General features: G+C 45.8%; 1 protein-coding gene across 4 annotated transcripts in view; it reads right to left on the bottom strand.

Annotated features, from left to right (window-relative positions):
* PRIMA1 (proline rich membrane anchor 1) overlaps positions 1-17,657 on the bottom strand; it is an 80,633-nt gene that overhangs the window by 44,705 nt on the left and 18,271 nt on the right. For all 4 annotated transcript variants that reach the window (XM_084840197.1, XM_084840189.1, XM_084840213.1 and 1 more), the window contains exon 3: positions 7,960-8,107. In XM_084840197.1, the coding sequence (XP_084696323.1) occupies positions 7,960-8,107 (148 nt within the window). The remainder of the gene's footprint in view (positions 1-7,959; positions 8,108-17,657) is intronic.

Below are 17,657 nucleotides of genomic sequence, written 5' to 3'. Positions count from 1 at the left end.
ATTATTGTGGCTGAGACTCAAGACCTTGAGTTCCAGAAACGAAAGAAATTTCATTTTGGGGAAAAAAAAAAAAAAACCCAACAAAACCAAACAGCACAGTGATAGCTTGGAGATGAGGAATCCTAGCCCATGATGTAACTCCCTTTGGAGTGTTATGACTTTTTGTTGTATTAACTGAGAGCACAGGGCAGGCTTTTGCTGAATTCACAGGTCTATAAGAGATAAAAATGCATATACAAAGAAGACGCATCCAACAAACCAGTCACTAGTTTATATGGTTTCAGCTCACGTATTAGCAGTTATTTTGTTGTTGTTCAGTCATTAAGTCATGTCCGACTCTTCGTGACCCCATGGACCATAGCATGCCAGGCCTTCCTGTCCTGCGCTCTCTCCCAGAGTGCGCTCAAGTTCATATTCATTGCATCGGTGATGCTATCTAGCCATCTCATCCTCTGCCGTCCCCTGCCTTCAATGTTTCCCAGCATCAGGGTCTTTTCCAGAGAGTTTTCTCTTCACATTAGGTGGCCAAAATATTTGAGCTTCAGCTTCAGTATCTGTCCTTCCAATGAGCAGTCAGGGTTGATTTCCTTTAGGATGGACTGATTTGACCTCCTTGCAGTCCAGGGGACTCGTAAGAGTCTTCTCCAGCACCACAGTTCGAAAGCATCAATTCTTCGGTGCTCAGCTTTCCTTATAGTCCAGCTCTCACAGCCATACGTTGCTACTGGCAAAACCATAGCTTTGATTAGACGGACCTTTGTCTGCAAGGTGATGTCTCTGCTTCTTACTATGCTGTCTAGGGTTGCCATAGCTTTCCTCCCAAGGAGCAAGCATCTTTTAATTTCATGGCTACAGTCACTGTGTGCCGTGATCTTGGAGCCCAAGAAAGTAAAATCTGTCACTGCTTCCATTTCTTCCCCTTCTATATGCCAGGAAGTGATGGGGCCAGATGCCATGATCTTAGTTTTTTTCATGTTGAGTTTCAAACCAGCTTTTGCACTCTCCTCTTTCACCCTCAACAAGAGGCTCTTTAGATCCTCTTCGCTTTCTGCCATAAGGGTGGTATCGTCTGCGTATCTGAGGTTGTTGATAATTCTCCCGGCAATCTTAATTTCAACCTGTGCTTCATCCAACCCGGCATTTCTCATGATGGACTCTGCATATAAATTAAATAAGCAGGGCGACAATATACAGCCTTGTCGTACTCCTTTCCAAATTTTGAACCACTCGGTTGTTCCATGTCCGGTTCTTACTGTTGCTTCTTGACCCTCGTACAGGTTTCTTAAGAGACAGGTAAGGTGTTCTGGTACTCCCATCTCTTTAAGAATTTGCCAGAGTTTGTTGTGATCCACACAATCAAAGGCTTTAGCGTAGTCAATGAAGCAGAAATAGACGTTTTTCTGGAATTCTCTTGCTTTCTCCATGATCCAGCGAATGTTGGCGATTTGATCTCTAGTTTCTCTGCCTCTTTGGAACCCAGCTTGTACTTCCGGTAGTTCTCGGTTCACATGCTCCTGAAGCCTAGCTTGTAGGATTTTGAGCATAACCTTGCTGGCATGTGAAATGAGCGCAATTGTATGGTAGTTTGAACACTCTTTGGCGTTGCCCTTCTTTGGAACTGAGCAGTTATTTTGTTGTTGTTGTTGTTCAGTCGTTCAGTCGTGTCCGACTCTTCGTGACCCCATGGACCATAGCACGCCAGGCCTTCCTGTCCTGCGCTCTCTCCCGGAGCGTGCTCAAGTTCATATTCATTGCATCAGTGATGCTATCTAGCCATCTCATCCTCTGCCGTCCCCTTCTCCTTTTGCCTTCAGTCTTTCCCAGCATCAGGGTCTTTTCCAGGGAGTTTTCTCTTCGCATTAGGTGGCCAAAATATTGGAGCTTCAGCTTCATTATCTGTCCTTCCAATGAGCACTCAGGGTTGATTTCCTTTAGGATGGACTGATTTGACCTCCTTGCAGTCCAGGGGACTCGTAAGAGTCTTCACCAGCACCACAGTTCGAAAGCATCGATTCTTCGGCGCTCAGCCTTCCTTATAGTCCAGCTCTCACAGCCATACATTACTACTGGGAAAACCATAGCTTTGATTAGACGGACCTTTGTCGGCAAGGTGATGTCTCTGCTTCTGACTATGCTGTCTAGGTTGGCCATAGCTTTCCTCCCAAGGAGCAAGCATCTTTTAATTTCATGGCTACAGTCACCGTCTGCGGTGATCTTGGAGCCCAAGAAAGTAAAATCTGTCACTGCTTCCATTTCTTCCCCTTCTATATGCCAGGAAGTGATGGGGCCAGATGCCATGATCTTCGTTTTTTTCATGTTGAGTTTCAAACCAGCTTTTGCACTCTCCTCTTTCACCCTCAACAAGAGGCTCTTGAGATCCTCTTCGCTTTCTGCCATTAGGGTGGTATCGTCTGCATATCGGAGGTTGTTGATAATTCTCCCAGCAATCTTAATTCCGACCTCTGATTCATCCAACCCGGCATTTCTCATGATGTACTCTGCATATAAGTTAAATAAGCAGGGTGACAATATGCAGCCTTGTTGTACTCCTTTCCCAATTTTGAACCAATCGGTTGTTCCATGTCTGGTTCTTACTGTTGCTTCTTGACCCTCGTACAGGTTTCTCAGGAGACAGGTAAGGTGGTCTGGTACTCCCATCACTTTAAGAATTTGCCACAGTTTGTTGTGATCCACACAATCAAAGGCTTTAGCGTAGTCAATGAAGCAGAAATAGACGTTTTTCTGGAATTCTCTTGCTTTCTCCATGATGCAGCGAATGTTGGCGATTTGATCTCTAGTTCCTCTGCCTCTTCGAAACCCAGCTTGTACTTCCGGTAGTTCTCGGTTCGCATACTGCTGAAGCCTAGCTTGTAGGATTTTGAGCATCACCTTGCTGGCATGTGAAATGAGCGCAATTGTGCGGTAGTTTGCACAATCTTTGGCGTTGCCCTTCTTTGGAATTGGAATGTAAACTGACCTTTTCCAGTCTTGTGGCCACTGTTGAGTGTTCCAGATTTGTTGGCATATTGAATGCAGCACTTTAACAGCATCATCTTTTCGGATTTTAAATAGCTTGGCTGGAATACTGTCATCTCCGCTAGCTTTGTTGTTACTAATGCTTCCTAAGGCCCACTTGACTTCACTCTCGAGGATGTCCGGCTCAAGTTCAGTGACCGCACTATCATGGCTATCAGGGACATTCAGATCTTTCCTGTATAGTTCTTCTGTGTATTCTTGCCACCTCTTCTTAATCTCATCTGCTTCTGTTAGGTCCCTGCCTTCTTTGTCCTTTATCATGCCCGTCTTTGCACAAAACGTACCCTTGAGTTATTTTAGCTACCTGTTAAATTCCACAGCTGTGATCCTGAGTGACTGCTTATGTATGTGTAAAAGGAGGACAATTTAATTATTTTCAGTGTAATAGAAGCCTTAATCAATGTCTCCATGTTCAATTACAAGCTGCTTTTGAAATACACACACACACACACACACACACACACACTGCAGGGAGAAGGGTTAACCACCTCTGTGCCACACTCCCAATTCATGTCCCTCTTCACATCTGGTTTTGTAAAACCAAACCAAACCAAACCAAACCCTGACATCCTTTTGTTTTACAAAAAGCAGCGTGGGCCATGGCAAGGGGTGGGCTAATCCTTTCTCCTGTATTGTTTGCACACTGAAAATTGCCCTGGTAACTATCATTGGACCCAATTAGAAAAAAGTAGGGACACACAGGGATGTCACCCCGCCAGCTACCAGTTGTAAAAGAAGAACATGTCAGGTGTTCCGATCAAGGAACTCCCTTGTCACATCTAGCCTGACCCTAAAATCAATGATTTGGGGAGGTGGTTGCTCAGTGGTGTAACTCATGCTTTTCATGCAGAAGGTCCCAAGTTCAATCCCTGGCTTCTCCGATTTAGGAAGAGATGAGACGAGACGAGACGAGAAGGGCAGTGGAGGGTAGTGGTTCTAATTTCAGTGGGGCTGTGACTCCATCCTGTGTTTTAGTCAGAACCAGCCAGAATTCTAAAGAACCTATCCAAGGTGCTGAACCTATTTTGGGGATAGGTTCTTTAGAATTTAGAAGGTTCTTTATGCCCTGCTTGTGGGTTCCTGGTCGACAGCTGGTTGGCCAGTGTGTGAACAGAATGCTGGACTAGATGGACCCTTGGTCTGATCCAGCATGGCTCTTCTTGTGTTCAAAAAGAGTGAGGGTGATACTTTCTTGCCCTCACTCTAGGACACCTGGGAAGGGAAGAAGGGCAGCCCCCAGCCTCTGCCACTCTGCAGAGTGCTGTCGCTACTGGTGGACAGTTCACCATTAGCCTCAACCCCTTTCACTGCCCTCCCTGAAAATTGCCAAAATGACCCTCCCAACTTCATAGCCTAGCTGGGTGTAGGGCTGGGGGCTGGGCTCGACGGTCTTATAGGCCCCTTCCAACCTTTCTATTCTATACTATTCTATGATTCTAAGACATGTAGCCACCTGAGGCTGAAGACAAGACGGCACCTCCCCCGTCCCATATACAGAAGTCAAATGGACTCACTGTTGAAACTTACTTTAATACTGGCAATGGTACAGCATCCTCCAGTGCCCCGAGGGCTAGCACAGGGGACCCAGGGCAGGCTGCATGGCATGCACAGATCTGTCCACTCATTGCCCCTTAGCATCTGCTGCCTAAGGTAGCTGTCTCATTCTCCCTAATGGTAGGGCCGGCCCTGACTCTGTGTGTGTGTGTGTGTGTGTGTGTGTGTAGGGGGCGTGGTGGGGGTGGATTTCATGTCAGCCCTAGCAAAAACAATTAGGAGTCCCCTGGCTAACAAAATTATTGTGCTAGAAGCTTTCCTGAAACAGGACCCAATTCTCCACTTTGTAAACAATGCTTGCAAGGCACAGCAGTAGGTCTGTCACATTTGTATGCAAAACAAAATGTATACAAGATAAGAAGAGAGTGGCCCATTCAGAACAGCAGTTACTGGCAATAAAGCTGTCTTTCTTACAATGCTAATTTGACACCTTAAAAAGGACAATTGTTTCCTGTAGTGGGAAAGGGAACTCCCATCTCATCTGTAGTCTGAATTCAACACAACTAACTAAATTTGCTAATAATGTCTTCCCTTTGAAGACTTTTTTTGTTGAGATATGGGGACTTTGAGGTGAGCAACCGAGTGTCCTGGAGACTGAAATGTTCTCCTGCTTTTCTCAGTGTTGCTTTTTTTGATACCAGATTTGTGCCTGTTTATTCTTTTGCACAGGTTTTGAAGTGATCTGTGGTCAAGAAAAGCTTCTCTTTCTAAGGACTTCAAACACAGTGTTTCTTTTTTGTCTGCATATAATTTAAGCACTCAGATTTCCCGGTCCTGAAAGAGATCCCTTCATATTCTGCATATTATGGTGATTTTTTAGGAGAGTCCTAACATCAGGACAGTTGCCAATGCTATCCATGGAAGGTGGAGGGGATACAACCATAACCCATTTTTAAAAAAGCTTTACTCCTATTTCACAATAAAGGACTTCTTTCTCCCATAACAAGCCTGCCAATCTGTTAAGAAAAGTGACTGAGGCCCTTCTCTAGGTTCCTCCACCATCAGATGCTTGGCGGATAGCTACCGGAGAGAGGGCCTTTTCAGTGGTGGCACCCCTGCTGTGGAACTCTCTCCCAAGGGAAGTTTGCCTGGAGCCATTGCTACTGCCATGTAAGTGCTTGGCTAACAACAGTGTTAACAACTGGCAGTTATGTCTTTTTATAGTTTGCTGTTTTTATTTTGTACTTCGTTGTATTGTTCATTTTTTATGAACCTATTGTAAAATGCCTTACAGATGTTTTAAATACATGGAAAGGTGATTTTTTAAAGGTCTTAAACAAACAACTAAAAGCCTTGCAATAGCAGCTGCAGAGAAGCATGGGGCCTGTTCACAAGTCACACTAACCGATGGTGGGTGGCTAGCTACACTGGGTAGGTGGTTGTGCAAACAGCCTACTGTGCTCCTGTTAGACTATCAGGAGAGCAAGCTACACAGAGTAGCTTATTTCACACACACCCCTTGCCCCTCCTCCTCCTGTAGTCCTCCCACCCAGCCGGGCAGGTATCCCAGCTTCCTCTGCAGCGGGAAGAGAGATCGCTTGAGAGGAGCAGACCAGGGGCAGCTTTTTTGGCCGAGCAGCTCTGCAGGCGATCTCCGTAACCCACGCTGGCGTGACAGACAGCTCACTAACACACCATAGATAAAATAACCCTTACTGCAGACCGTGGGTTCTCAGGGTGGATTATTTTGGGGAAATAATTCACCGTGGGTGGGAAAAACCTACCACAGACAACACGCTAAGCCAGCATGGGATGTTCCGGAAAATAAGCCATCATGGGTTAGCGTGTTGTGTGTACCCAGCCATAGTCTCATACAGACCGTTGCTCCTGCCCAGCAACTCTGCAGCATGCTCCCCATCATGCCTTCCATTTAGCAGTCAGCCCTGATGCTCAGGTGAGCAGTGCTGATGGAGCGTGTTTTTTAGGACCTCTGCAATGCGCCATGCCTCCCATCTCCCATTGGCTGAGGGGTAGACTAGCAAAAGGATATGAAAGAGAACCAGCAAGCTGATCAGGGAAATGGTTGGGAGTCACTGGCTGGAGTAGATGAGCCAGAGCATCCTTTTTTAGACCAACATGGGAGTTACACTGACTGCCTCTGAACAATGCTGCTTGTTCTCCAGTTTAGTAATCTGCTTTGTTCTTGCTGGGAGGGATGGGCTTTTTAAGCCAGCACTCAACAGCTTCTACAGCGACAACTCCAACCGCAGAGCCATTTGGTAAGGTGCAACCCCATCCAGGCAGCAACCCCATCTGGTCCCTCCGCAGTACTAGGTCAGAATGAACCAGTGATATGGCAGCCAACTGCTGCATCTCCAACCAGGACAGCCATGAACTGTTTTCTGAGGTCACACCTATACTGTACTAAGCTTCTGCAGATTATGTTAACTACTCCCTCGCTGCACGTCTACGGAGAGGACTGGGGTGGCATCCATTGTGGGCATGGCTGGGCATTTGCCAAGGGGCCATGGACAAGAACCACGTGGGCTTGTTCTTCCTCTTCACCCCTGCAACCTGCCTGTTCACCCGCCCCTCCCTTGGGCCCAGATAACAGTGGTAGTGTGAAGGAGGAGGAGCCACTGCCTGCATGTTCATTGGCTTTCTGCCTGCCAAGCAAGCAAGCGGGACCAATTATGAGAAAGAGGATAAGGAACAAGAGCTGCTGGCGACAATGGTGGTGAGAAGGTGGACTCCCTGAGGGAGGGGGCCTATTGAGGGTGCCTTGCCCAAGGGCCCTCAAAAACCCAGAGCTGGCACTTGAGAGGACAACATGACTTACACAAAGTTACAGTTAGAATAACTGGGACAGACTCAGTGCTTATATAAGCAGATATTACACCTTACACTTCGAGAGGAAAAGTCCAACGTACAATCATATATTTATTATTATTTCATTTATTTCATTTCTATACCGCCCAATAGCCGAAGCTCTCTGGGCAGTTATACACACACACATGCACACGTGCGCAAGCACACAGTTGTGTGTGAAGGCAAGTTTGTTAGAATGTATCCAGGGAAAACTATAAATCCATCTAAATGCCGGATCATAAAATATTTAATACATGGTAATGCAAATCATAAGATAACATTGGAAATAAGTGCTCCGGGGCTCCAACGAGCTGCTTTGAGGAAAGAGCCATATGGTTTAGGACAGAGGGAATTTGTCTGGCTCCTCAGAAGAAAAAATCTGTTCAGTGAGCCAAAACACGTTTCATCTTTAATTAGAATCTTTCTCCCTTCCCCGTTAGAAAAATGCACATTTCGTGAAACTGGCTCCCACTCACTCAGTGATGTTCTTCCACGTGTTCCTTGCCCAGTTAGTTGCCTTTTTGGACCCAAAGGGAAGTAGTAATGGCAATCTCTACTTACACGGGATCCCAAGCAACCTTGGTGGCGGTGGAGGCGGCGGTGGCGGTGGTAATGGAGGCGGTCTACATTGACAGATCTGTTGGCAACTGTCTGTAACTTTCTCCGCTACAGGCTTGGAGCATGATTTCTGGGGTTCACCCTGAGTGATCTGCAAAGGAAAACTAGCAAACATTACTTACTAGTTGCACATCTCCAATGTTAAATTAGTAATAAATGCTACAAGTATTGGATAGGAAAGCTAGCATAGTACCATGCCTTATATATAGACACATTCAGAGGAGCACAGAAAAGTTTTTCATTATGGCTCTTCCCATAAAACATTTACCTCCACTGGAATGCCTTTGGAATGATGCTTATAGATGAATACACATAGGGAAAGTTATGTCAGAAGTAATTAGTTTCATGGATTTTTGAAAGAAAGATCCATAAGGACGATGAACAGCTGCCAGTTTGCGCATGGCTTCACACCAGCTCCATATAATGTTCTCCATGCGTATGTCTCCCAAGGTATTGGGTCCAAATCAAAACCTGCGCAGGCACACATTACGGGATATTGCTGACGCAGTGTCATTTGATCTCTTCACTGTGGTAGAGAGATCAAAAGAAGGCCAATGAATTGCACACTCCCTCCTGCCAGGCTGATATGAATTCTACACCCTCACCCACCTCGCCCTTAAAAAGAAGGACTTCTTCTCATAGCGCATAGTTAAACTATGGAATTTGCTACCGCAAGATGTAATGATGGCCACCAATTTGGATGGCTTTAAAAGGGGGTTAGACAATTTCCTGGAAGGGAAGGCTATCATTGGCTACTAGTCCTGTTGGCTATGTGCTACCTCCAGTATCAGAGGCAGCATGCCTATGTGCACCAGCTGCTGGGGAACATGGGCGGGAGGGTGCTGATGTACTCGTGTCCTGCTTCTGGATTTCCAGTTGGCAGCTGGTTGGCCACTGTGTGAACAGAACGCTGGGCTAGATGGACCCCTGGTCTGATCCAGCAGGGCTCTTCTTGTGTCCCCGCTGTGGCCAAACTAGATGTTTGGAGCCAATTGGGTAAGTGTATCCGGTGGGGGGGGGGGTGTTTGCAGATAACCCCCCCCCCAGCTCTCCATGGGCTAAATGACATCAGAGCATGGGGTCACACCCCCTGACATCTTTTGATTCCTGGCCAACACACCAAGTGGAAGTGGATGAACCACCCAGCGTGTCATCCGGGACCCGGCTTCATTGCATGCAGGCTTCCCCACTGGAGGAAGAAACAGGGCAGGTGAAACTGAGCTGGCTGGGCACTTCATGCTGTGCCTGAGGCAGCGCATGAAGGGAAGGGACTCAGCTAGCACTTGCAGGAGGTCCTGCTGCCACCAGCCAAATCCCTTCATGCGCCACCTACTGTCTCAATCAGGAGGGTGCATGGTGCATGAAGGAAGCAAAGCATACTTGACGCACTGCGAGCATCAGCTGAGCACGCAGCTCTCCCTCCTATCTGGAATCCTCTTGTGATCTCCAATTACAGATTGAAGGTGACAAGGGTATTCCTCTTCCCGCCTCCCCTGCAAGCCCCCAATAACCTCCAGGCCAGGGAGTGGGGCTGAGGAAGGGATGGGGCCCATGGAAGGAGCCCAAGTCTCTATGAGCAAATTGGAGGCCTCCGTGGGCCAGATTAGATCCACAGGCCAGCGTTCCCCACCCTTGTTCTAGCTGCGCAGGGTGTATGCACCACGTTTGGCTCTGCTCACGCTGGTAAGGGAAGAGATAAGCCTGTAAGGGTCACACACACCCCTGACATTACTTAAGGTGAAACCTGATACATGGCTGCATGCTACATACTGAGCAAACGTCTAGATTGGCCCTCGATTGAGATTGGTGCTAACATTTATCTGAGTTAAGGCTAACCAGGGTTAGGTCTTAATCAGAACTTCAAACTGGTTTGTAATCCCAGTAAATGAGAACCTTGGTGAGCCTTAGGAAGGATGGAGAGAAAAGGATATACAATCCTATGATGTTCTACTAAGAGATCAGCCTATGATCAAGAGATCAGTGTGAGTCCTCTACTTGAAGAGGTCCTCAGGGACACTTGCTGTGACAGTCAGAAATCCCCTTTTCTAAACCAACTAATTTGAAGATTATTATATCCGCATAAACAACTTCTACTACTACTAGTAGTAGTAGTAGTAGTCCTAGTCGTAGTGATCAGTGCTTCCAGAGGTGACAGGGCCGGCCCCACCATTAGGCAGAGTGACATGGTCCAGCTCAGGCAACAAATGCTGGGAGGAGGCAGCAAGTTGGTGAAAGAGAAAGCTGTGTCCCATGCGGCCTGCCCTGTGCGCCGTAAGCTAGCCTGCCTCCTGCACTGGACAACATCGTCCCGTTGCCAGTGTTGAAGAAAGTTTCAACTGCCAGTCCTGCCAGTTTTTGCACACGGAATAGGAGAGGCACCATCTTGTTCTTTGCAACTCTGGCAGCTAAATGTCGTGGGCCGGCCCTGAGAGATGACAGTATTGATCATCACTGTGGGGGCTCTGCAGGGGCAGCAACAATGGGTCTGCAGCTTTCTGCAAACATGCCTAAATCCCATTAATGCCAACGGGACTTAACCGTATGCAGCAGTACCTAAGGCTTACCTGGGAGTAAGCCCCACTGAACTCAACAGGACTTACTTGTATAGGATTATCCTGTAAATCTCATTTATTTCAGTGGATAGGTATACCTATCTTACCATGAATTGCATTCAGTAACTGAAATAATGTATGTATATGCTGAATTCTACCCTATACTCAAAGTACCACATTAATATGTGAACTGAAATGTGAAGTTAATGTTTTACTCAATAGAAGACAATCTTTTTCTTTTTTAAAAAAAAAGATGAACTTAGACCCGTAGCAGGAATATGGGAAGAATGGTATTAGCGGGGACCTTTCCAATCATTTTAGTTGAACATTCATATGATTATTATATAATGTTAAATCTTTGAAAAGGAACCAGTGCAGTTTCTATGACTTCCTTGCTAACAGCATCAAAACATACATAGCTTATACCCTCCTCTAGTCAAGTTTATTTTTTTTAAAGGCAAGAAAAGAAAACAAGAAAAGAGCCTAAGAAATCCACTACCCATGTGTAGCACAATGCAGATCATCACATGCCCAGATGCAGAAATGTAAAGCTTTCTTTCTCTAATGCCTTGGAGATAGCATTTTGTACCTCAAAGACATGAGGGAAAGAGGGAGGTTGGGGGAGACACACAGAAAAATGCTATGCTTAGCTGAACTGCAGAGAACTTCCAAACACCATACATTTAAAAAAAACTTTCAGTACTTTACATAGCTTGTCAAAGGCTATTACCAAACATAGGAAAAAAACAAATTAATTCACACAAAGTATGCCAAGCTTCCTCTTATGGTTAAAGTTGTTTCTTTTTGTAAAATATTTTTATGTATTATTATTATTTAAATTGTTGTACACTGCCTTGGTGACATCTGTGGCAAGATGATGATGATCATCATGAAGATGAATTATTATTATTAATATTGTTATTATTATTATTATGCCATTGTATTAAATAATATTGTTGCTCTCTTAACCATGGTTAAAAGATCAGGAGCGGGTCACAAGTGAGTGGGTCTCTCCATCCTCATCCATTCCCTTGTTGGTTTTAACCATAGTTTAGGGCAGGGGTGGGGTCCCTTTTGGGGTTGGGGAGCACACTGGGCCCATGAAAACCACTAGGGGTTGCACAAGTGGATAGGACTACACCACTTACCACACATCCATTCAAACAATACAATACACACACACACACACACACAGGATCGCAGAGGAAGGGGAGGGGGTTAACCTTGCTTTCCCCAGCCCCCATGATCAGAATTACTGTCTCCCTGCTTCTAGCAGCAGGGAAATGAGGCTGTAAAATAATATCTGAGATCTGCATTAGTGATGAACCAGAAAAATGCTAAAGCTATTGGATGGCTAACCTTGTTGTCAGACTGTCCCTTAAACATTTATTTGATTTGTACCAATCATGTATGCTGAAGTCCTCCAACACAACAAGCCGAAGAGACTCCAGCACCAAGCCCAGGACCACACCACCCAGTTTAGGAAGGGAGACAGTTGAGTAGCAGGGCAGGCGGTACACCAACAGAATCCCTGTTCTGCTCCAAACGCCCACCTTTTAGATACACACACTCCAAACTGGAAGACTGTTGGAAGGGGCACCTGGACATGGGGACAGAATCAGAATAGACTCCTGCAACTCTGCCTCCCTGTCCCCCAGGTCTTGCCTGCTGCATCATGGAAAACCAGGATGGGCAAAGCTGGGAGAGAATTACTCCCCCAGGCTCATCCAACCAAGTCTCTGTGATACAGGCCAGGTCAGCACACTCATGCAGGATCAAGTCCTGCATGGTAGCTGTTTTCCTGCTCACCGACCTGGCATTCAACAGCAGTACCTTCAACCCAGGGGGGTTGTCACCAGGGCCCCATCTATATGGTGCCACTTTGACCCCCCCACCCCATCACAACTGCACAGCAATGCGGCTTCAAAAAACCATGCCCTGCGATACCCTCACGATGTACTGCGTGCTTCCCTGACAGACTCGCTATGCCCTTTTGTTTTTTGCCAGTATACTGAAATGCACAGATGTGCAGTCCCACAAGTGTGGGGGTGTGACATGTCGGTGGCTGTTTTATATTTGAGGGGCTCTGCTGTGTCTTTCTGACCCTGTTTTAGGTAAAAATTGGGTGTTTTGTGCTCCTTCATTTCCACACCATTAGTTTGTCAGTTCCCTAGCCTGAGACTCTCGCGATAGTTCGCACTCACAAGCGTGAGCGCTACGTGCCTAGCCATCGCTCCGAAATGGTGCCCGGAGTGATGTTGTTCCTCCCCCAAGACCCTCCCCAGTCCTTGGGCACCGAGTCCAAAAGCAACCATTGCCAAGATACAAAGCTGCAAAACTGTGCAAAAGTGTGATTAAATAAATGAAAACACCCCTCTGTGCCTCTGTAACTGCACAGCTGCGAAGGGATGCGGGGAGTAAAGGGGCGTCACAGAGTGACGTAGGCACTATGCACGCCTACAACACGCCCACTGCAAAATGCGAAGTTGGTTTGGGGAAGGGACAGACGGCTCACAAGTGTGGGGAAACCAGTAGCAAATGAAAAACATCACAGTAAAACGACTCCTTGATACTCCGCATTTTCTGGGCGAAAACCACAGGTGGCTGTGGAGTAAAACCCGGGTGTAGATGGGCCCCAGGGCTACTAGGCTCTCTGGTATGGGAGACAGCTTGGGAGCAACAAACACCTTGTTATGCTTCGCCCCCCACCCCCGTGGTAACAACTTACCTGCCTCCCGCTGCCATATCTCCCTCTGCCCTCCACTGTTTCAACGGCTGCCCCTTGTGTCCCTCCACCTCTCTGTACCTTTTGAAAACACATCTCTCCCATCAGCAGACAATAATCATAGGTCTAGTAACAACATATACAACAATCAGGCAGATACATCGGCAATCCTTTCCCTCCTCCACTCTGTCCAACAGACTGGATGGTTGTTGCCCTTGTTCACCCCCAAAGTCGCTCCCCCAAAGGGGTGCCCCCCTTTGGTGTCACCCTTTCAGGGCTGGGCATCCCCAGGCTGCCCACCTTTTTATGCACCAGCTGCAGGAAGCTGATGCAACCTCCTGCAAGGTGGCAGAAGTTCTCTTGGAGAGAGTGCAGGGTCTGGGGTCTGATCCTGCAAAGACAGCAGCCACAGATAACAGGCAGGTAGCATGATGGCAGAACTTACATGATATAATAAGTAATAACACACTATCCTATGCATGTTTGTGAAGACGTAAGTTCCATGGAGCTCAATGGAGTTTTCTACCACATAAGTAGAAAGCTTTCGTGATCAAATGAATAAAATGAATTTTGTTGATGTGTGACCATGTTGTCGACTGTTGTTGTTGTTGTTATTATATTTATATCCCACTTATTTTCCTCTTGCCAGGAACCAAAGGTGGCTCACATGATCCTCCTCTCCATTTTATCCTCACTACAACCCTGTGAGAGTCAGTGATTGGCCCAAAGCCACCCAGTGAGCTTCATGGCCGAGTGGGGAGTAGAACCCAGATCTCCCGAGGCCCAGTCTAACTCTCTAACCATTATACCACACTGGCTCTCTGAAATGTATAACAGCTTTAGGATATTTTTTTTTAAATAGAAAAGTATATAAATATTTAAAAATAAATAAATGAATCATTATTGATCAACATGCTTAATATCTATTAACTAGAAAAAAATCCAAAACTAATCTCTATATTGCCCTTTTTTAAAAAAATCCTATTGGTTTTCTTTTACCTTTCTAGAAACCGTTATCTGGCTTCAATTAAAGAAGCCCTGGCTACATCCAGACTAGACTATTGTAATGGCTGTACGTAGGACTGCCTTTGAAGACAGTTTGGAAAATTCAATGGGTTCAGAAAACAGCTGCCAGGATGTTCATGGTGTTTGGCACTTTATACCAATTATGTACCAGTCACACTGGTTATCTCTAGGCTGAATTTTAAAATGCTGCTTTCGAAGTTTTAAGTACTGAGTGGTTTGGGCCCAGGTTACTTGAAGGACTGCCAGCACCCATATGTAGCTGCCTGGGCCCTGAAATCCACCTTGGAGGCCCTGTTCCCTGGCCTACAGCCAAGAATTATAAGATTGGTAGGTAACAGGGGAAGGGCCTTTTCAGTAAAGGCCCCATATCTTTGGAACTCCCCCTGACCCCAGAGGTATGTATGGCCTTTCCTTGGTGGCTTGGAAGTAGATTTTAAAAACATTTTCATTCTACTGAGATTTATTTGGATTCACGTTTTAGCTGCTGCTGTCTTTATTCCACAGTTAACATAAATAAACAGATTTTCTGAATTATTACATTTTATTTTATTTATTACATTTCTATACCACCCAATAGCTGAAGCTCTCTGGGCGGTTCACAAGAATTAAAACCACAAAGTACAACATAAAATAAAATATGAAAGCTTAAGACTACAATATAAAATTACAACCAGAATAAACCCTAGCAGCAATGCAGAGATTTAAAATACAGAATTAAAACAGCGGAGCTAAAAGCCAGGAAAAAGAACATTAACACCCTAATTGTAGCCAAACTGCCTTTAGCTGAGCAGCTCTGAATCAGGCATGGATCTCCGTGCATGGAGGGTGCTGTACTCTCTTCTATCAACAAGGGAATGCTCCGCAAGGCTCATCTCTCTCAGAAGAGAACATGAAGCCACTGCCTGTATGAGGTTTCAATCCATGAACACTGGGTGCAGTCTAGAGAAAGTTAACAAGAAGTAAATGATACGAACTTTTTCTATGGAAAGCTATTTCCATACACACACCATGTTCAGGATTAAGATTTCAGCATTCTGTTCAGTTATGCATACACAGATCTTCTAGGGCCGGTAAGCTTAGCCATGCATAGCTGAGCATGGAATTATAGCTTAACTCTGTCTCCTGCTATGGTTTATGGTGCACCACATCATTGGTTTTATCCATTCAATCTTCATTCAGTTTTTACAGCATCCTCTCCTTTCCGGATTCTTAAAAAATGACTGATGCAATGGAAGGGATCCCTAAAGCGGTGATACAGACCCTTCGTGCTTCACATACAGTATCGCAGAATTCGTATTTTCAAGTCTCATGTAAGACAGATCAGTGTCGTTACACATACACGCGCTCTGCAGATGGGAAAGGAAACTGAGGCTGAGATGGCATGCTACTGCCGCCTTCCTCAACCTCGCTGGTGCCCTCCAAATCTGTTGGATGACAACTGCCATTATCCCCAATCAGCATGTAGGTGTGGATGGGAATTGTAGTCCAACACATGTGGAGGGCGCCAGAGGTTGGGGAAGGCTGTGCTACAACTTGCCTAAAGCCACCTACTGAGTTCATGGCAGGGAGAAGATTTGAATCAGAGGCTTTGTGAGTCAAGAGAAGTGGTCAACCTAGCCCAGCCTTTCCCCAACCGGCTGCCCTCAAGATGTTTTGGACTACACTTCCCAGAATTCCAGACCATTAGCCATGCTGGCTGGGGCTGATGTGAACAGAAGTCCAAAACATTTTGGATGCTGCCAGATTGGGGAAGGCTGATCTAGCCCCATATTGCCTTCCCTGACTGGCACTGGCACTCCAACATTTCACGCAGAGGAGAGACCTTTTGAGATCATTTTAGACGGGAGTCATCAGGGACTGAACACGGATGGGACCTTCTGCCTTCAGAGAAGGTGCTCTACCACTGAGATATGGACCCCTCTAATAAGCAAGCATCTCCTAGAGAAGATGACACCAGCATGCTAAATAGCCAAAAGTCTCACAGCACAGTCTTTGCTTAGAAGTGGAAGACCTGGGCGGGGGGGGGGGGGAGTGGAGCCAGGGGTTGCTTGCAGGGATGCAGCACCAGCACCTTTTTATTAGCAGGTGCCAAGTTCCATGCCTCCGGTCATCTTTGTAGTCACACACGGTGAAGATGATCTCTTAGTAAATAGCTTTTATTATGCAAGCCAGAACCCAATCAGCTGTGCTTCCAGGGTGGATAAATATCTTTCTTTTTTTTTCAATCCAAAATACTGGATTTTTTTAATTTTATTAAATAAATCAGGTTTTGAAATTTTCTTAAAACAATTAGTAAAAAAGAGCCTAGGTCAAAGATATCATCATGAATACTAATGATACAACTTCTCATTATATTCTATGAATATGTTAACAGCAGTTTATGATCAGGTTATCAGTCCTATACTGCACTGCAGGTGGTATGCAGAAGAGCGAGTGCTCTCTCTCCCTCTCTCTCGCGCGCGCTCTCTCAGCCTTGCCTCTTTCTAAGCGAAAAGATAGAGAAGGTCAATGAATCGAGCATTTAGGGGAGACGGAGTAGATCTGAGAGAGGAGGAGGAGTCTGGATTTAAATGCAAGGGATATGGGAGGGGAATAGAATGCAAAACCAAAAGTGAACAGAACATATTCATGCAGTCCTGACTCTTGAGGAAACGTCTGCTGCATGTATCCTCCACTGTGCACCTACGTCTCTGAATATGTATTAAGGTTATATTAAACCTCTACTAAAAAAAAAAAAGGTGATTAAATAGAATCTTCCTCACAAGTGATTTAAATTGTGATTTAAATAATTAAAATTCAGTCTTTCAGAGAAGCGATTTAAATCATGATTTCAATCAATTTGATTTCACTCAAAGCAACCCTGCGTGCTTCAGGTTACAGATGTAATCCACATACAGCAACACCGAGCTAAGTTCTCCAGTCAGCTTTACCTAATACAAATTAGGCTACAAGAAGCTACCTTGCTAGGAATACACCATGCTAGGAAGTTGCAACAAAAAGTGGCGCCAGCAGACAGTACGAAACCTGCGTTGCTCTTCCAGTCCTGCCCTGCAGGACACAGAATAATGGGCTCAAGTTACAGGAAGCCAGATTCCAGCTGAACATCAGGAAAAACTTCCTGACTGTTAGAGCAATACGACAATGGAACCAATGACCTAGGGAGGTGGTGGGCTCTCCCACACTGGAGGCGTTCAAGACGAGGCTGGGCAGCCATCTGTCAGGGATGCTCTGACTTGGATTCCTGCACTGAGCAGGGGGTTGGACTCGATGGTCTTGTAGGCCCCTTCCAACCCTACTATTCTATGATTCTATGACCTTTTGAGCAGCCAACCTTTCAG

This window comes from Heloderma suspectum, chromosome 1 (assembly GCF_057233095.1).
Source record: "Heloderma suspectum isolate Gila_16-S chromosome 1, 16-S_ref, whole genome shotgun sequence".
In the NCBI taxonomy this organism is placed as follows: Eukaryota; Metazoa; Chordata; class Lepidosauria; order Squamata; family Helodermatidae; genus Heloderma; species Heloderma suspectum.
Note: the sequence above shows the minus strand (reverse complement) of the source record. Positions and strands in the feature narration are given on the sequence as shown.